Source organism: Antedon bifida, chromosome 5 (assembly GCF_963402885.1).
Source record: "Antedon bifida chromosome 5, ecAntBifi1.1, whole genome shotgun sequence".
Taxonomy (NCBI): domain Eukaryota; kingdom Metazoa; phylum Echinodermata; class Crinoidea; order Comatulida; family Antedonidae; genus Antedon; species Antedon bifida.
In genome coordinates, this window is record NC_136230.1 from 31,955,109 (window position 1) to 31,973,625 (window position 18,517).

The 18,517-nt window shown below is 34.0% G+C and overlaps 3 protein-coding genes across 8 annotated transcripts; 1 reads left to right on the forward strand and 2 right to left on the reverse strand.

The window, feature by feature from the left end:
- Positions 1-523: 523 nt before the first annotated feature.
- On the reverse strand, positions 524-7,454 carry LOC144843717 (coiled-coil domain-containing protein 138-like). Of its 2 annotated transcripts, none has more exons than XM_078700616.1 (13): positions 7,328-7,454; positions 6,964-7,024; positions 6,543-6,752; positions 6,044-6,237; positions 5,394-5,567; positions 4,914-5,033; positions 4,411-4,617; positions 3,982-4,110; positions 3,623-3,745; positions 3,268-3,514; positions 2,771-2,947; positions 2,366-2,504; positions 524-1,335 (listed from the first exon to the last, which is right to left on the reverse strand). In XM_078700616.1, exons 1-13 carry the CDS (start codon positions 7,385-7,387, stop codon positions 1,164-1,166), a joined length of 2,013 nt encoding a protein of 670 aa, XP_078556742.1. In that variant the 5' UTR covers positions 7,388-7,454; the 3' UTR covers positions 524-1,163. The 2 variants fall into 2 exon arrangements, with proteins under 2 accessions (XP_078556742.1, XP_078556743.1); XM_078700617.1 differs by lacking the exon at positions 7,328-7,454 and adding an exon at positions 7,165-7,223.
- A 122-nt stretch (positions 7,455-7,576) lies between these two features.
- On the reverse strand, positions 7,577-14,621 carry LOC144843712 (uncharacterized). 2 transcript variants are annotated; one of them, XM_078700609.1, is made up of 16 exons: positions 14,588-14,621; positions 14,066-14,173; positions 12,518-13,785; positions 12,210-12,428; positions 11,897-12,021; positions 11,460-11,770; positions 11,167-11,258; positions 10,956-11,077; positions 10,728-10,864; positions 10,325-10,498; positions 9,991-10,087; positions 9,677-9,757; positions 9,439-9,558; positions 8,715-9,260; positions 8,321-8,401; positions 7,577-8,261 (listed from the first exon to the last, which is right to left on the reverse strand). In XM_078700609.1, exons 1-16 carry the CDS (start codon positions 14,602-14,604, stop codon positions 8,256-8,258), a joined length of 3,504 nt encoding a protein of 1,167 aa, XP_078556735.1. In that variant the 5' UTR covers positions 14,605-14,621; the 3' UTR covers positions 7,577-8,255. The 2 variants fall into 2 exon arrangements, with proteins under 2 accessions (XP_078556735.1, XP_078556734.1); XM_078700608.1 differs by having other exon boundaries at positions 7,577-8,401.
- Positions 14,622-14,684: 63 nt separating this feature from the next.
- Positions 14,685-17,703, forward strand: LOC144843731 (uncharacterized). Of its 4 annotated transcripts, none has more exons than XM_078700647.1 (8): positions 14,685-14,703; positions 15,320-15,550; positions 15,844-15,990; positions 16,072-16,182; positions 16,270-16,360; positions 16,962-17,052; positions 17,231-17,288; positions 17,560-17,703. In XM_078700647.1, the coding sequence occupies exons 2-8, from the start codon at positions 15,419-15,421 to the stop codon at positions 17,701-17,703; spliced, it is 774 nt and encodes a 257-aa protein (XP_078556773.1). In that variant the 5' UTR covers positions 14,685-14,703; positions 15,320-15,418. The 4 variants fall into 4 exon arrangements, with proteins under 4 accessions (XP_078556773.1, XP_078556771.1, XP_078556772.1 ...); XM_078700645.1 differs by lacking the exon at positions 14,685-14,703 and adding an exon at positions 14,764-14,783; XM_078700646.1 differs by lacking the exon at positions 14,685-14,703 and adding an exon at positions 14,796-14,828.
- Positions 17,704-18,517: the final 814 nt, after the last annotated feature.

The following is an 18,517-nucleotide window of genomic DNA, read 5'->3' on the forward strand; positions in this document are numbered from 1 at the left end:
AAACTGTGTTACAAATAGAAATGAATGAATTATACGGCTTAATTGGGTTTAGCCAGAGCACTGGTCAGAGAGCAGCTGTTAGCCTAAACAAGTTTAACAAGAATCGACGTTTAAGAACCGAAGGAAACAAGATTTCGAAGGCCTGGCTGCTACAAGGATAGTCTGATATTCACCATCCTCCCTATCTCAAATTCCCACACATACACCTTTCGCCGCGGATATCTCGAAAATATGATAGGTAATCGAACTTGAACGTGACTACAAACTTGTATAATGATTGCAATGTATGTTTCTAATTTGTGTTTATTGTTAAACTAGCAATCAGTTTTTATCAGTTTGTAAATGAAATTGAACATTCAAAATAAAGTTATTTTGTATAGACAATTATTGAGTAATTATACCGTAATAATACAAATTAATAAATTATAGTTTTTCGTTTTTTGTATTACACTTATGATTGTTATGAAGTATGTAGACGAAATCAAACTCAGTTTGTGGATGAAATAAACACAAAGTATATTTGTAATGGCTTTTATTTTAAGAACAAACTATACGATATATGATAAATCCATATAAAATATCTCTTTGGTTATAGGACATATTTAACTAAAAATGTCATTCGCATTAAGGTATTTAATACGTTATTTGATGTACAATAATTTGACAAATCACAAGCAACTGATTCGTCAAATTACTTGCGTCGCGCGTACGCATTTACGTTACGTCATAGTGGGTATTAATTCAAACCGCCTCAATCTCAGACTGTTGGACCATTAACGGTAAACTACACATGCGTTGATCTTTCAATCTGATAATTAGTTGCTAACTAATTGACGACAGTTCTTTCCACTTTTTTTGCCTAGTCATAAATTCGGCTACCTGTTATTTTTAATGAAATCTGTGCACAATATTTAAATTGATAATTAGACTGAGCTAAATTACCCTGTTTACACACATATTTGTTCTTACTTTATAAATGGCTATTTACATTAAACTACCTTTCATTTTTAGCAGAGTCTACTAAATTATGATAATTGTTTGTGTTAAACCAGAATTTCACTCTTCCCTGGTAAACAAAGGGATAATAAACACAGCGAACAATTATGATTGAACCAGGAATTCGGGAACTTCAAGATGAGTACTCAGTAATCAGTCATAGCTACTCAACCTAGCATATTTTTCAGTTGCGAAGCTGGAACTTTATTTACATTCAAGTTGAAAAGAATGGAACGAAAATTGAGTGCCAAAAAGGCATCATCATGCTGACTACAGCTGTGAATAAGTTCTTGAATGATGGTTGAAAAGCCAAGCACCTCAAACAACCTCTTGTTCGATCTTCAAAAATTAAAGACACAAACAATTGTACTTCTCTGTGTGATTACGTCAAGGCCATCAAACACATTAAAACAGTGCTTCCAAAGGTGATTACATTAAAGAAAGAAAGAAAATGTGTCTAGTATCCCTTCACTGTCAGAAGGTTATGTATATTTATACAAATATGCTATTTGTACAGCAACTAAGTTTGCTTTTGTTTAATCCTGTCATGGGTTTTGCTATGTTTATTTGTATTGTATTATCAGGGAACTCTTTCGCTGGTATTATCATGTTTTTAATTGACGAAATAAATGAAATGAAATGTGAGCTTACAAGGCGCTGGAGATTTTTTGCTGTGATATCTCAGCAAATTTGGAGAGGTAAGTTTTATATCACCATTTATAGGTCCATGACAAAAAGCATGAAAAGTCAATCAATCAAAAAAGAAAAGAAATCGTGATACAGTATATTTATCATGATAAATAAACAGGAAGCTTGGTTGGTTTTATATCACAAAAATTAAGACAAGTCAATCAATTAAAAAAAAGAAATCATGCTTTAAAATAAACAGGAACTTTGGTTGAAGTGAATTTCCTTTTAAACTCAAGATTGTTATTCTTCAACTATACATTTTATTCAACTAGAAATTATAAATAAATGTTTATCTCCTGAAGGCAGTCTCATAAATCAACACTTTAAAAATTTATCTTATGTAAAATATTTACTGAAATAAAATTGTTTTAATGAACTCAAAAGTTGACACAGTAGAAGCCTTAGGATATCTACGACCTTACCCTGCGATGTGTCATTACAAATCTGTTATTTTTATAAAATAGCTATTTATTTTACTCTTAGGAAAATGTTATCGTTTAATATGAAAAATAGTGAAGTAATATAAATGTAACAGATACAGATATGGAATCGTCAAAAGGCATGCCTATGATTTTTTTTTGTAAATGAAGAAACAGGAACACTAAAATTTACAAGTATTAAACACTTTAATATAAATGAATATTACATGTAATTGTTAAAATTTTAAGTTGAAACTTACCGGATTTTTGACATCTTTTGTAGTATAATGCTAAGTTTCTCTAACAGTTTGTGGTCTAGGCCTGGAGTCTTCAGCATTGAAAGACAGCCACGAAACCAGGATTCATTACCACAACTTTCAAGAAAAGGGCCTAATACCACTATAATAAAGAAAATATTAGAGATTTTGTTAAATATTTTCACAAAAATCATTTTGTTATCTTGTTTATTCTTGCATTAAATATCTGTGTGTATCCTTGCCACCAGATTGGTTGATTTTTCAACACACATTTATTTATCATACTACCTAGTCATGGGTATAATCTCCACACTATATCTACGCCTATAAAGCACCCCCTCCCCATGGCTTTTGACTAGGCGTAGACGTAGGCACTGCGTTTATTTATTGGAATGGATGATGACATACCAGATTCTGTAGCCATTTGCAAATAGATATCAACAGCCATGTTACAGATCATTTTATTGGACGGTTTCATGAATGTGACAAAAAGATCAGTAGCTTGGTATTGCATGAAGAGCTCTTTGCATCTGTCCTCTTTAAGGTCACTGCGGAGAACATCAAACACCTGTGCGAGGTGATCAACTAAAAGATATAAAGATAATTAAGACAACCTCAGTACAAGCTTAAAACCAGAACATTAGGTTACTCATCCTAAATATGCAGACCATCTTAAGTTGAAAACTAATTTGTACAGCTGACACCAAACAGAGCTCATTCATCTGTCCATAACAGGGGCTGAGGTGGACCAATACATTGATTGTAAATGCTAATAAGGAATTAACCAAAGGCGATATGTGTTTATCTTAAATTTTTTTTTTCAAATTGCCCATACGAAATATATAGATACAATAAAAAAAAGGAGGAAAGAATGTTGCTGTACAGTACTGTATGTAAAAAAGTACCTTGTGTAAGTGTTCTAAGTATGATCAAACATGACAGAAATCTTGAATGAATGGAAGGACTCCTGAAGAAACAGCCTGATTTAGATCTTTCTGCCACACCTATCCGTCCAACTAAAGCATCTGATTTGAGTATGTCAGCCACACCAAGCCTTGTAGCTTTAGCATCAATGTCAATACTTCTAACAACACTTGGCTTAAACAACTCTTCACCAAGCCTACGATACGTTGAAGTCATACCTGCTCCTCGCTAAGTTATGTAAAAAAAAATATAAAAACGTGAAATAATTTTTCCCATGAACAAAATGCGTGCATTAGAATCACTTTGTATTACAAATGAATGAAAGAAGTGACAAACCTGTGTAGATTCCTGTGATTCTATGTGAAGAAGGGACCAGTAGACAAACTGTAAACAAGGTAGATGTATCCTGACACATGCTGGTGGTAGTTGACCAATGATTTCTACCAACTGTGGTAAAATCTACAACCAAACCAAATTCAAAAACATGAATTACTTGTATATTATAATAATGTACTATATTGTATATTTTTCTTTTTTTTACAATTTTGTTATCTGTACAATGATTTCTTAGATTAAGCTTCTTTTGTTTTTGCTATGGATATATTATGTCATCATGGTATTCCAAAATAAAAATGAATGAATGAATAGAACTTTAATTTAAATTCATGAACAACAGGTAAAGGAAAATGTATTACCTTTGAACACTTTTCTCTGGTAAGTGCTACTGTTTGTGGTCTTTCAGCGAGTTGTGTAGTGAATCGTAAATGTACTTCACACAACCAGTCCAACAATTGGCCTAAAATATCAAACACCAATGGGGAAGACTGCAATGATAAAAATAATGTTTAGAAGGGCACCTTATCAGTACTATATTATTTTTAGATTATGATAAATTATTGAAATAATAACATCTAGCTCATGTGCACTTTAAAGAACCTAGTACATCTTTTGAGACGAGTAGGGGGTTACCCCGGTGTATACACACAGCCACTGTCACACACAGTCACTGATCATAACTGGGCCCTCTGGGAGACCTGTCTTTGACTGAAGAGGTCATCCAGTATAAATAAATAAAAATTTTAAAAAATAACTATAACTATGATGATTAAAAAAAAGTTACACACCTTTTGCTGTTTATGTAAAATCTTGCCTGCCTCTTTTTCTTCTTTAATTGCGTTTTTCTCAGCTTCCAGTCTTTCCTTCACAGTTATCTTCTCTACATCACTTACTCGTTCATCATAATCTTTTTTTCTTAATATATTCTGTAATCGTCGTTGCAAATTATTGGCTTGCGTTTCAAATTTGCTGTTCATTTCTTGAGCATTGGTGAGCTTTAGACAACAGAAGAAAAAGATTAATTTAGTATAAATTCACAGTAAACAAGCATTGCCAGTTCATTCAACAGATGTAATTATATTATTTTTATTTAATATTTATAAATTTATTACCGTTGTCTTATTTTATAAGCATATTGGATTTGACGAATTATAAATATTCACATTGTTTTATCAGGTGAAAAACTTTTTTTTCTCTTTTGTTGTGTGAAAAGGTGAAAAACATTGTAATTTACAGGTAAAATATTATTTTATCATATAGAAACTCAAACTAGGAGCCCCAAAGCACTTACCTGTTTTCTGAGAGAATCATTGCCTTGTTTTAAGGTTTCAAATGATGCCTTCATTCTCTTTATTTCCTTATTTTTTTCTTTCAATGAATTTTCCATTTCGAGTAACTGGGACTTGTGATTCTAATCAAGAAATTAAACAATTTAACCAAAGAATGAGAATAGAAACAAACTAGTGTTGTAGGTTAGGAAAACCAGGATCTATCCCAAAATCACAATTTTCTAAAGCTATGTCTACACTATCAAACTTTATGTTTAAGCATATTACTACCATATTTGGGCACATCACACTTTTTTTGTCAAACTAGTTTGATAGTGTAGACAGAGCTTTACTGTATTTTTCCAAATTTGAAACAGGATTTGAAATGTGGCCTATTAGAGTTTGAGAATTGACTGGATATACTCTCACTAAATAAAACCAATAGCACACCATCATGAGAGCTAAAGAAAAAGATGATCATCATGTGAATGACCTGCACTGACCTCTTGTAGTTGTCTCCATTTGCCAGAGATTTCTCTTTGTATATTCCTCCTACTTTCATCATGCAGTGTTTGGCTCATGTCTTCTTGTTCCTCCAGTAGCCGTTCTCTTTCATAAACCTCTTGTTCTCGTACTAACACTTCATATTCTCTTTCCTTCAGGATTTCGTTTTCTTCCTAAAATAAAATAATAATACATACCAAAAAAATTATAATACAGAATATACAGAAGTCTAACCTAAAGGTCTGTCTACACTATCAAACTTTATGTGAAAAAAAAATGTTATTTGCCCATATGGACATGATAATGTCATATCATTACCATATTTGGGAATATCACTACCATTTGGGCATATCACACTTTTTTTGTCAAACTAGTTTGATAATGTAGACAGAGCTTTATGATGCATAGGCGTCCAGTTTATGGAGTCTGGACTTCCCTAAACTTAAGAACATGCAGTTGCAGACCTCAGGTACTTATTCTACTCTGGTTTGTTAAAGAAGACCTAATTCTTTTTTTTTCTTATTGTCAGACAAAACTCTGGATTTGCCCCAGTATATATGCATGTTTCTGAAGTGCATCCATTTTCATGTCCAAATGTTAATAAATGGAAATAATCTTCCATTTCATTCCACTGATGACTGAATGTTACCTTTAAACGGTTTCTTATAAGGTTCAACTCAGCATACACATCATGCATGTTATGACGATCCTCCTCTACATCTTTTCGTCGACCCTTCTGTCTTGGCCTGGCAGACTTCTTGTACAAAGGACTAGGGGAAACATCAGACTCTTTTAAAATGCTTGGACTCTGCGAGTAATTCTCATTTTTTGTGGCAGTAGTATCTAAAGAAGGGGATAAAACAAGTCCAAATTTAGAACAGTTCTTGAAATATATTGCAATATTCTACTCTAGCATTAATACTTATAATTAAACAAATATTTATTTAATATAATTATCTAAAAGAGTCTAGTTTGACAAAAAATGTGTGATGTGACTAAATACTGTATGGAACTGATATGCCCAGATATGGTATTGATATGACATTATCATGTCCATATATGGGCACATCGCATTTTTTTGTCACATAAAGTTTGTAGACAGAGCTGTTTTTGGCTTAAAAATTAGTTTGAAAATGTAACATACTAACCATGACTTCTGTAGCTAGATTTTTTTTCATCTGGGGTCAACATCTTCAACGATTCATTGGCCACTTCAAGACGTTCACTACTGATCTTTACTATTTTGTACATTTCTTTCAGAGCGCGGTTGTAATGGCGTCGCTCTGGGCTGGACAGTTGACCAGGAGTCCATTCTGTGCTGGTGTAATCCATAGATGGGGACATAGAGGGCAGAGTAACTTGATTTTAAAAAAATGTATTTTTCATTTAGTGCATGAATTGAAAATTAAAATTGGAAATTTACATTCATTTATTATATAGTAATTTTATGAAAGTATAATTAATTAGGCCTAATATTCATTAGTGCATTAAGATAAGGCTTTTTTTATGGAAATAATAGGCCTACTTATAGGCCTAGCTAGTGTAGTAGTTAAATGCATAGATTAGAACCTTCTTCAGCTATTGTTGTTGGATATGTAAAATCTTCAGTGTACGACTGCAATCCATTATCCTAAAAAAGAAACATTATTATTATAAATCAGATTAAAATGTAAAAGCTAAGCAAGTACTGTATTTAGCTGGGTCCTACGCTAGGCCTCTAGGTGGTTTGTAGTAGGTGCCTAGAGGCATAGTACGATTAAGGTTACAGACGTCCACATAGTTGGGTCCAAACGTCCACATGATGAATACGAAGCTTATCCAGGGTAGCGAAAAACAATATTCGCATGCAGTAAACTAGCCTACCTTCAAACAAGGCCTAATATAGCGACAAGTTAATATATTTTGCTACTAGGCCTATAAGAAAAATATTTACCACTTTTCCCCATATAGATCGAACCATTGGATCATCTTCATTCCTCGATGATTTCATCATTTATTCAATAAAATAACTAGAAAAATAGAAACATAAAAATTGTAATTTCGCGGTGATTGTTTTTTTTTGTAGGGGGCGGTGTGGGAAAAACAGTAGTTGCCAGACAATCATAAAATTACTACCCAAAAAAGGACACATTTATTTTAGAACGTTCAAGAAAATTAAATGAATTTGACAGCATGACATCAATTGTATTCAATAAATTACATTTATTATATCATTATTATGATAACATAAACCAATCATTTCTAGTCCTACATTTTAATATTATATTAACTTACATGCACAATCAATTAGGCACACATTTAAAAATGGCACAGTTAAAACTGCTATACTACTTATATTTTAAATTATATACATCAGAATGTTGTCAGCATTAGTACTTTCACATGGAATGTGTCAAGGTAAAACAAGATTATTATTGCACATACAAGAAAACATAGCTACCCAACCCCTACATTTTTTTCTCAACAAGGTAATAGCATTGATGTACATTTTTATTGAAATGAATTTTTAAGATCTTCATTTTTTTAAAAATTAAGTTTAAACAGCATGATTCAATTTAAAATTATTTCAAGCTCCATTGTTACTTTAACAAACACTTTTGACTTTAAAACTTGTGTTCATCATAAAACTGTATACATAAATAGTACTTAAATAATTGTGTGATAAATCCTATTGTTATTTACTAGTGGTTGTATTTTTGATGTATCAGTATCATCTGAAATCAATCAACTTTACAAATGCAGAAACTACAATACACCTGAATTTATCTTATTTAGGTTTAATGTACTTTATTCAGGTGATGTACCAAGAAATACTTCATTCAAATCGTCCAGTTTTTCTTGAAATTTCACAGTACATTCTTTCAGTTACTTGTGAGTGACCAGTTGCTATCTAGAGTTGACTGTTCTACACTGTATTACTTCAGTCACTTGTGAGTGACCAGTTGCTATCTAGAGTTGACTGTTCAACACTTTGGATCTTCATTGCAAAACGCCTATTGTTCACAGACTGTAAGGAAAATAATAATTGTCAATTACTCATTTTGCATTCAAACAACAAATACAATAGTAAGACATAACTGAACAAGGAAAGGTTTAATAAAACGTTCAAATAATATTGATATAAAGTTTGTGGTACACCAATATGTAGTTCTGAAAAAAACGTTTCGATCAATATATCGTCCTCAGGATTTTTTTCAAATAAATTGTGGCAAATTAATTAACTACATTGTCAGGTTTTTGTGGATATTACGTATTTGCCCATTCAGCACCATCAATGTTGGTATCAATTTTGATTTGATTTCTATATCATTTTCTTTTACCTGTCTTAAAACTTCAGCTATGGATTTGAACTTCTGCTCTGTGATGCCATTCAGGTTTGCCAGCTGACTAGGATGTGGCCCTCTCATTGTTGACTTCAACATCAGTTTTTGATGGACAAGATCTTTGGCAGGGATACCAGGAGGCTTGTCATCTTTTGAGCTTATTGCACTTTTTGATACTACTCTTGGTGATTGGACAGGTCTTGCTTTAGTTGTTTTTGTTTGTTCTTCAATAAATTTAGCCAAGTTCAATATCGGTGGAGGGATGGGGGCAGTAGGTTTTATGTCTGGTTCATCTGTAATGGCTTGTTCTGTATGCATGACATCATTTTGATCAGCCAATGATTGATTTATGAATTCATCATGTGACCTTAATGAAAATTCATTTAGCTCATGCACAGAGATGTCAACTGATTGGTTGATTAGGGTAATGATAGATCTGGCAGATTCAGGCTCTTCCATTACTTCATGGGGTATTCCTGCTTTTGACAATAGGGAACGCCACTCCAGAGGTAATTGTAGTCCTTCTAATGAAATCAAGATTTCCTGAGAACAAAAATAAACAAGTGATAATTATTAAATAACTAATATTTAAGATTGCAATGTGTTCATTTGTGTTGAATGTACTCATAGCATATTAGTACAATGAACCCATAGCTTAACATTTTGATTTAAAATGATTTAAATTTTGAATACAACATGCACGGCAGTCTATGTACTCTACCTTGAATGAGGGTCTTTGACTAGCTTTCTGTTTCCAGCATCTTGTAATGAGGCCCCTTAAAGCCCCTGGACAATAGTCTGGTATTTCTGGTCTCTTGCTGTTGCGTATACCTTCTAATATCTGCAAGAAAACAGTGTGACATAAGGTTTTAGCACTTACTTTCATTATACAGGAGTAATCTATAAAATGTTACATTTTTATATGCACTTGTTTAATACTATAATCTTAAAATTGTTACCTGAAAAGTACTGACTCCTTTATATGGTGTTTCTCTTGTAAGCATTTCCCATAAGATTACACCAAAGCTATACACATCGGCCTAGACAAAAAAGTGAAATGGTGGACATGGGTTTTTAGTTACTTCTTCTCAATCAAATATCACAACAACATTCAGATAGCTTTAGTGAATTTTCATAGTTCCTGCAATGTAAGCTCTAAGAGTTGCCAGAAATATTGTATTTAAACAAGTCAATTTTTTTTAATAGACTAAACATCATAGCTTTATTTAAGGGATTTGAGTTTAGAACAGTACATACAAATTATTCAACACACCTTGATGGATAGAGCACCTAAATTTGGATCAAGAAGTTCAGGTGCCATCCAAGCTGGAGTGCCACGTAATCCACTACTCACCTCTTCTGCTTCATGCCTAAATAAATTTCAAAAAAGATCATTAAAAGTTAAAAAATTTAGAAAAAAGTTAGCTTAGTGTCAATGTTATGTTTCATCTTAATGTTTTAAATTGTTTCTGTGAAAAATCAAAGTGGTGCACAACTTTTAGTTGACACACTTTGAGTTGCAGAACATAAACTTTTAAGCATAGGGAAAAACAATTGGCAGCTCACATGAGCATATACACATCAACACAAGTAACAATAACACTAACTTGAGTTTTGAAAAGCCAAAATCTGCAATCTTAGCACGTCCATAACCGTTGATAAGAATGTTTAAAGACTTCAAATCAAGGTGAAGTACAGGTGGCTTATGGTGGTGCAAGTAGGTCATTCCAAGCGCTATGTCCTTGCTAATACGGTAAAATGACACATGATCCAATCTTGGCCTACAACATTACAAAGACAGAAAGCATAACAATACAAATATCAAATATAGTAAGTGTTATGCTGTAACAGGTTTTCTCCCTCACAACCTGCAACCTGATAAATGGTTTCCCTTTATTGGCAGAATTCTCTGTTAGTGCCTCTGCTATGTACACTTCAGTGGGTCAAATTACATTCCCTCATTGATTCATGTTTCAGCACACTGATAACACATTACATTAGCTTACTTACATGTTTCTGTTATGAAGATACTGATGGAGACTGCCAGCTGACATGTATTCTAAAACCATTAGCGGTAGCTTGCCCATGGTACACACTCCTATCAACAAAACAATCCGGGGGTGACGCAGTCCATGTAAAAGATTGACCTGCAATAAAAAACAAACTCTTCAGTTTACACACATCGCTAAGCACTGTGAAAGAGCTAAAAGTATTTTTTCATCACAATTATTAATGTACCTCTTCAGCAAAATAGTTTTTATCACTAGATGAAAGAGAATGCTTCAATCGTTTTATTGCGACCTCTGACCCATTGAACATTCCATGAAAAACTTGGGAAAATGCACCTTCTCCGATAATATCTGTTTAAAAAAAAATATACATGTCCATAACCATAACTTAGGAACAAGAAAAATACCTTATGAAACTAATTGAATATTTAGATTCTAACCTTCTTCACTAAATGTAATATCTTCTTGAGATAATTCACAAGTCTTCACAGGATCACGATGTTTTAAGCGACTTAGTTCCGACTCCAACACTCTACAGAAAATTAATTTGTATGGTAAAAATTAAAATTAATGGACAAACAAATATACTTACATATAATAAATTAACATTTTTAGAAACATTTATATTCTTTTACACACATTTAACAAAGGTATATTCCCAAAAAGGTTGGATCTTGTGCCGGGTATGTGATTAAATATACTGTAATGTAATTGATAATGATATGAAGTTTACCTGATCTCTTTCCTGTGTTGTTCTTTCTGTCGTCGAACTTCTCTCATTAGTTCCGTTCTGCTATGTAGTGTGTCTGAAGGCTTTTTTGTTTTCTTTTCCTTTCCTGGTGAGGAACCTTTGACTGCTGACCTGCTAGACTCCTTAGCAGGCACTGACCTGCTAGACTCCTTAGCAGTTTCTGACCTGCTAAATTCTTTACCAGGTTGTGTATGCAATTCTCTTTGCAAGTCTGACAGCTGTTTTTGAAGCCTAAGTATATTTTCCTCGACAGAGCTATCACCAACCTTTAGATTATCTTGTAAACTGATCACCTAAAAGAATAAACAACCAGAAAACATTGTACAATAGTGATTGTCTTCAATTTTGTGATTTTCAGTGACATTTTTGCTTGTCTGTGACTTTGTGATTGTCAGCATCATTAAAGGCAAAATCTATACCTGAAGTTCAATTTTCTTCAGCTGGTCCTCTCTTAATTGTTTAGCACTGTCTGGTTCATTTGAGTGAGTAATCTTGTCTACAGAACTTGAATCTTGGTTTTTAGAACTTTCAGGTGGTGCAATTCCTAGAAAACATACAGCATGAATGAAAATTATGGGCAAATAGAGATATCTCATCTGAATAAGGCTTGATTTACTTGAAGTATAATGTAATCATCTGCAAGAAGATTGGAACACTAAAATCTAGAATTTGTCAAATCAAAATGTAAAATGAAGGTTTTACTGTATAGACCTCGTAATTGAGCAAGCTTACCTTGTGCCACTAAGGAAAAGTCAATGTTCTGACTTTCAATATCTTCATAGACCTCCGTATCAGACACTTTGTTCACCTTTTCATCTAATCTCTTTTGATGGAGAGCCGCCATTTTATCTCTTTCTGTTTTCCTCTGAACTGCTTCTTTCTCCTTTTTTCTTTTCATTTGTTCTTCTTGTTCCTGCTTGCTTTTCAATTTGTGTGAAGCTTTAGAAACTCCTGAAATTAATAAAACAAATCAAATTTTGAATAGGCATAAAATATAGTAAGAGATAATTATAAATTTAATTAGTGTGTGAAAATTGTACCTGTTTTACTGGCTATTACAGCAGTATCCTTTAGTAGTGATCCACGTCTTTCAGAAGACTGAACATTTTTAGACTTTTTTTCTTGATTTGTTCTTTCTATTGCACTCGATGGTCTTGCTTTCTTATTGGTTGACAATTGTTTCTTCAATGTATTTTTAGCGGACTGTGGCCTAACCTTCTTTGATGTAGAAATGGCCTTAGAATTCCTTGAATCTTTGGCGTCCTTTATTTTGTCAAAATTATCTGTTTTTGTAAATAGTACATCATTTTCCTGTTTCTCTTCAACTTCCAAATTATCTTTATGAAACATCAGGGATAGAATTTGAGTGTCGTTGAACCCTAGGTCAGTCCAATCTGCTTTTGTCATGGCATAAAGTTTATCTGCTTTAATGTTTTTGCTTGCTATAAAATCAAACAGTTTAGAGTAACTTTCTTCATCTAGATGAATGTTTTCTAACCAGGCTAATACCTGTGGACTTAAAGTGCTAATTGGTTCCCTCTGAAGTGGTTGTCCAATCCATTCGGTGTTCTGAGATGCTGAAATATCATCTTTACTAGAAACACTTTGAGTAGCTTGTGTATCTGAAAGTATTTCTTTCAATTCATTTGATGTAGCCATGTTTGAAGACTTTGCTGTTTCTGCAGAGTTTATCTTACTAATTTTCATACTTTCTTTAAACTTATTTTTACCATCAGTTTTCTTCTTTTCCATTTCTAGTTTCACTTTAGAACTTGCTTTAGCCAGAACTTTTACTTTTAACGCTGCTATTTTGTTTTCCGCTGCTCCCAAATTAGAACCTTTCTGTTGAATGTTTTCTAATGAATTACTGGGATCTTTCTTGTTTATCACATCTGTAGGGTCGAACAGGTCTGATCTGGTAGAACGCGCTTTATTCTGTGATTCTCCTTCCGAATCTTCATCATCATCAAGATCAAATGAAACTTTTCTAGGCTGCATTCTTTTCCATTCTCTTCTCGTTTCAGGACAACATGATGTATTACTGCCATGGGGTTTTGTCGTAAACACCTCTTGAGCATTTTCAACATGGTGCTTAGATGCTTGCACATATAACGATGGTTGTTTGGCTCCCCTTATATTACCTTCATCATTTAATTGTCTATTGAGATTTTGTTGGATGTCATTTTCTTGTGTTTTTTTCTGTTTTAATTTTGGTTTGTCAACTTTATGCGTTATTGACTTTCTAGCTTTGAAACCGGTAAGTTGTCCTTCTCCACCAGTTTTCCATATAGACATTCTTGTAGAGTTCCTAGAAAATTAAAAACAATAATTGGTTTAGTAATTTTGTAAAAATATACCATACCTATATATTTATCTATCGATATGACTCCATGAGATTTTCCCAAGAAGTATAGTATTATAAAACTAGAAAGTCAACCAGGGGAGAGCGGGTAGGGTGCAAGGGACTCTCAAAATTGTCCCTCTCCTTGCTCTCTGTGAGTGTCACTGACAATCGACATCACAGACAATCGACATCGAAGACAGGAAAAGTGGCAGACAAGCACAATCAACAAAGTTTGTCCACTCACTTGTTATCTTCAATTGTCCTTGATCCTTTCTTATGAACTGCAAGAATCTGTTCAATTTCATCTATGTCTTGTGCTAACTTTACATTCTCTCTTTCTAAATCACTGTAACTGTTCAATATAATCAAAGAAAATAAATTTTAAAATGAATATTATAAATCCAAAGGTAAAAATAAATTACTGAAAAAATGACAAACAGTGAATGGTGATACAAAATAATATAATAAAAAATGATATATATTATTTTAAGATTTCAATTCATTCTCACATAATTTAATAATAGACAACCCGACCTACTATTAATTAAAAATAGACAAAGTTAAGTCATCCGGCCGACTGTGCTACCTGGCCTTCCCATACCATGCATACCGGCGGCGGTGGTGGCCCTAAAAAGAAACCTGGCTGGGCCTAACAACTAGGATTGGCTCTTTCTTAGCTAGTAGGATATGCTTACTACCATAATAGCAAATGCGGAAATTCATGATACACGTAATAAACTGAAAAATAATAAATAAATATTCATACTTAATCTTTCGACTCATTTTGAAAGAGGACCGGACAAGCTAGGCTAGGCTAGGCCTCCCTACACAAAAAAACATAAACAAAATGTTTTGTTTGTATTCAAAGAGCGCCACCAACATGTACCTATTGATTTATATATGGAGCGCTTTTAGTGCCCAAAAATATTTAAGAACAGGACTTGGCGCGCTGCAGTGTGAAGGTGTTAGAGGCTAAACCCTGGCCTAGGCCTATACCATTATTATAGGTCCAAGGCCTAGTTTGTTTTACTTAAAATTAGAATAGTCTGCAACAATAACTGTTGATCAATTTTATACTGTTAGTGTTTAACAACAGGCGTACTGCACTACTAGCCTACTACCATGGACTCCATGCTATATAGTACTACTGCTGGTGATATTGACAGCACACACACACGTGTCGGACCTCCCACTTCGTGGGGAATTTCCCTTTTGTTTAGTAGAGGTTTAAAAAAACGAAAAAAAACAAAACAATTATGTTATTTCGACCTAGCCTACTACTTTATAGGCCTGGTTAAAATTACTTACGTAGATGGAGTAGAATAATCTCAAATAAATATTAAATATGTACTGTATAGAAACATGAATGGTGACTTTATAAACTCATAGGACATAGTCTATATACATGTTTATTTAAAATAGGCCTACGCCTATATATAGCCGAAAGATGATAGTTTTGATGCTCTACTGTCATTAACAAATGAATTCTTTATTTCAGGGGAATGCTAGGCCTATTCATGAGGGAATGCTAGGGCTGCCTATTCATGAGGGAATGCTAGGCCTATTCATGAGGGAATGCTAGGCCTATTCATTCAATATGATGAATGAGATTGTTAAGAATGCCCAGTCATTTGTTGAGATTCTTCAGAACACTCGTGGAAGTGAAGTCCAAAGTTGGGACACCAAAGATCTAAAAACAGCACTTGATTGGGCAAAATATTTTGAAGAGGTACTTAAATTAATTATGCATGTTGTGAAAAAAATTATGAATGCATTGTGTGTCATGTGTCCAGCATAATCACCTGTAATAATGTTACTAATAAATAAATTGCATTTCACACACATCAAGAATTATCAAAATATCTGATACACAAGTTATTAAAATCTTATAAAATCTATATAAGAATAAGATGTACCACTTAGCAGAGTTAATAAGAAGGGTCATATATGTGATAACTAGGTAACTGAAATGAATGAATTACGTAGTTGTGGACTCGTAGAATTTCAAAAATTTTTTTCAAGGTATATAATAAACTCATAGACAAACCTAAGACAATGGAACAAATAGATAAGAAACTCAAGATTATTTGTTGTATACCAGGAGCAGCGATTGGTGATACTATCATAACTTTACAAGATCTTAGCCAATCACGGAGATTGTTACTCAAGGTCAGTTTATTCAAATAGTTTGTTTTCACAAATATTTTGTAGCAATTTGATAAGTATACATTATTTTTTTTCCATTTGCAGAATCTGATTCAGAATCCAAATTTACCAAGTGATATTTTTGGAAATGTTTTGCATCTATACACTGGGTTACCAGAGCATAATGGTCACACAGGTTTTGATTGGCTGGTTCAGGTAAGTTTTGTGAATTTGGTTGTTGTTCCGATGTGTATTGTGTTCTTGTACATTAACCAATCCACTGGTATTTGTAATTTATTTTAGGATGTAAGTGAGAGCATTCAGGCAAAATCAAGCAGGGTATGTTTACAAGAATCAATGCTGAACACAAACAGCGAAGAAACAGCCTGTAAAGGTGAATATATGTAATGGGAGAGAGGTCACTCATGTTGGAGGGAGAGGTCACTCATGTGGGAGGGAGAGGTCACTCATGTGAGAGGAAGAGGTCACTCATGTGAGAGGAAGAGGTCACTCATGTTGGAGGGAGAGGTCACTCATGTAATAAGGGAGAGGTCACTCATGCGGGAGGAGAGGTCAATCATGTGGGAGGAGAGGTCACTCATGTGGGAGGAGAGGTCCATCATGTTGGAGGAAGAGGTCACTCATGTTGTGGGGAGAGGTCACTCATGTGAGAGGGAGATGTCACTCGTGTTGTGGGGAGAGGTCACTCATGTGAGAGGGAGATGTCACTCATGTTGTGGGGAGAGGTCACTCATGTAATAAAGGAGAGGTCACTCATGTTGGAGGGAGAAGTCACTCATGTGGGAGGAGAGGTCACTCATGTTGGAGGGAGAGGTCAATCATGTGGGAGGAAGAGGTTACTCATGTGAGAGGAAGAGGTCACTCATGTTGGAGGGAGAGGTCACTCATGTGAGAAGAAGAGGTCACTCATGTTGGAAGGAGAGGTCACTTATGTGTAAAAATTACCATTTTGTTTTTATCGTTTTTTATTTCAGGATTAAAAGAAAAACAAGAAGATATTTTAAATGCAAGATTTTTGAAACAATTTCTCATCCATCAACAGAGCAACAGTTCATATCCACAAGAGTAAGAAACTTTATTCTTTTCTAGATTATAAACAATTTATTGATTGTTAAAAACGCAACCAATAGGCCTACTCCAACTCGGTTCTGATATGCAATGCAGATGGAGCTAGTTTGGAAAAATACTCTATATCAACTACGGTGTACTATAAAAAATAAAAAAATGTATTATTTTATTTTAGAACAAGTGAATATTTGGATCGGATACTGCATAGAGCTGCATCGGAGCCGAATGGAATGGTACAATTTTAAATTCATAAATTACAAATATTTTAAAATTTAAAATCTGAAGAAGTTGGCTCATATTTTACATAGCGCAAGTTGTTCCTCCTTTTATCCTAGACTCAACCTTAATTGTCACACCCACAGAAATTAACCAAGTCCATAGCCATTTTATAGATGGTTCGTTTTTCCACAAAATCCCGTCCCCTGTCAACTCACTTATAAACATACTGCACTTTTCATTGTACTAGGTTTTAAATGTTATACTTCAAACATTTTATTTGTACAGCGTGTAATTGCAATGACAATCTCACTGCCAGCCAAAAGTGACTACAAAAAGCAAGATGTTGATAAGTGTGAACAGTTTATATTTGCTTGGATTCAAAAGAACAAATCAAAATATAACCATCAACTGAAAGAAGAGAATACATGACTTGTCATCAGTGAATGTGTAATTCACCTCAGGAGGGCCCTTGAAATGATGGAGCTACAGCGGTTTTTGCCTTGATGATTGCAACCACAACTCCTAAGGTCAAACAGGAGAGAAGTAGAGTTCCCATCAAAATACCAGCAATGGCGGAACCAGTTAATTTGTTGCCTTCTTCTTCTGAAATGTTTCCAGTACTCATGATTATTGTCGATGCAGTAGTGTGTTTATATACTGTTCTGTCACTAGTACCTCTGGTGGTCCTCACATCACTTTTCACAGTAGTGGTAGTAGATTCTTTGGAAGTGGTTCGTGTAGTAATATCACTACTTGTTGTTACATTGGTGGTAGGAGCTTCCTGGGAAGTGGCTCCATCAGTTGTTAAGCCAGTTTGTGTAGTCATATTACTACTTGTTGTCACATTGGTGGTAGACGATTCTTGGAGAGTGGCTCCATCAGTTGTTAAGCCAGTTTCTGTTGTCATATCATCACTTGTTGTCACATTGGTGGTAGTAGATTCTTGGAGAGTGGCTCCATCAGTTGTTAAGCCAGTTTGTGTAGTAATACCACTTGTTGTCACAGTAGTAGTAAATTCTTGGGAAGTGGTTCGACCAGTTTCTGTCGCAATAGTAGAGTTTTCAGTCGTATTTTGAGCGAATGGAGTACGAACACATATCAGTATTAAGCAAAGAGGCAGCCATATAATGTCCATCTTGCCCTCTATAATAAATGTATTAAAAAAATGTTAATCTAATTACAGTAATAAATAAATAACAAAATTAATTTACACCAGTATGAAAATTAACTGTGAAACAAAAAG

Coding starts and splice junctions, on each gene's coding strand:
- LOC144843717 (XM_078700616.1), bottom strand. CDS start 7,387: ATGATGAAATCATCGAGGAATGAAGATGATCCAATGGTTCGATCTATA. Junction 5,568..6,043: donor TTATAAGAAACCGTTTAAAG/GTAACATTCAGT, acceptor ATTTTATTTTAG/GAAGAAAACGAAATCCTGAA. Junction 4,618..4,913: donor ATGATTCTCTCAGAAAACAG/GTAAGTGCTTTG, acceptor TGTTGTCTAAAG/CTCACCAATGCTCAAGAAAT.
- LOC144843731 (XM_078700647.1), top strand. CDS start 15,419: ATGATGAATGAGATTGTTAAGAATGCCCAGTCATTTGTTGAGATTCTT. Junction 15,551..15,843: donor GGGCAAAATATTTTGAAGAG/GTACTTAAATTA, acceptor ATTTTTTTCAAG/GTATATAATAAACTCATAGA. Junction 16,183..16,269: donor GTTTTGATTGGCTGGTTCAG/GTAAGTTTTGTG, acceptor AATTTATTTTAG/GATGTAAGTGAGAGCATTCA.
- LOC144843712 (XM_078700609.1), bottom strand. Junction 12,022..12,209: donor CTTTTCCTTAGTGGCACAAG/GTAAGCTTGCTC, acceptor TATGTTTTCTAG/GAATTGCACCACCTGAAAGT. Junction 10,499..10,727: donor TATCTTCATAACAGAAACAT/GTAAGTAAGCTA, acceptor GTAATGTTGTAG/GCCAAGATTGGATCATGTGT.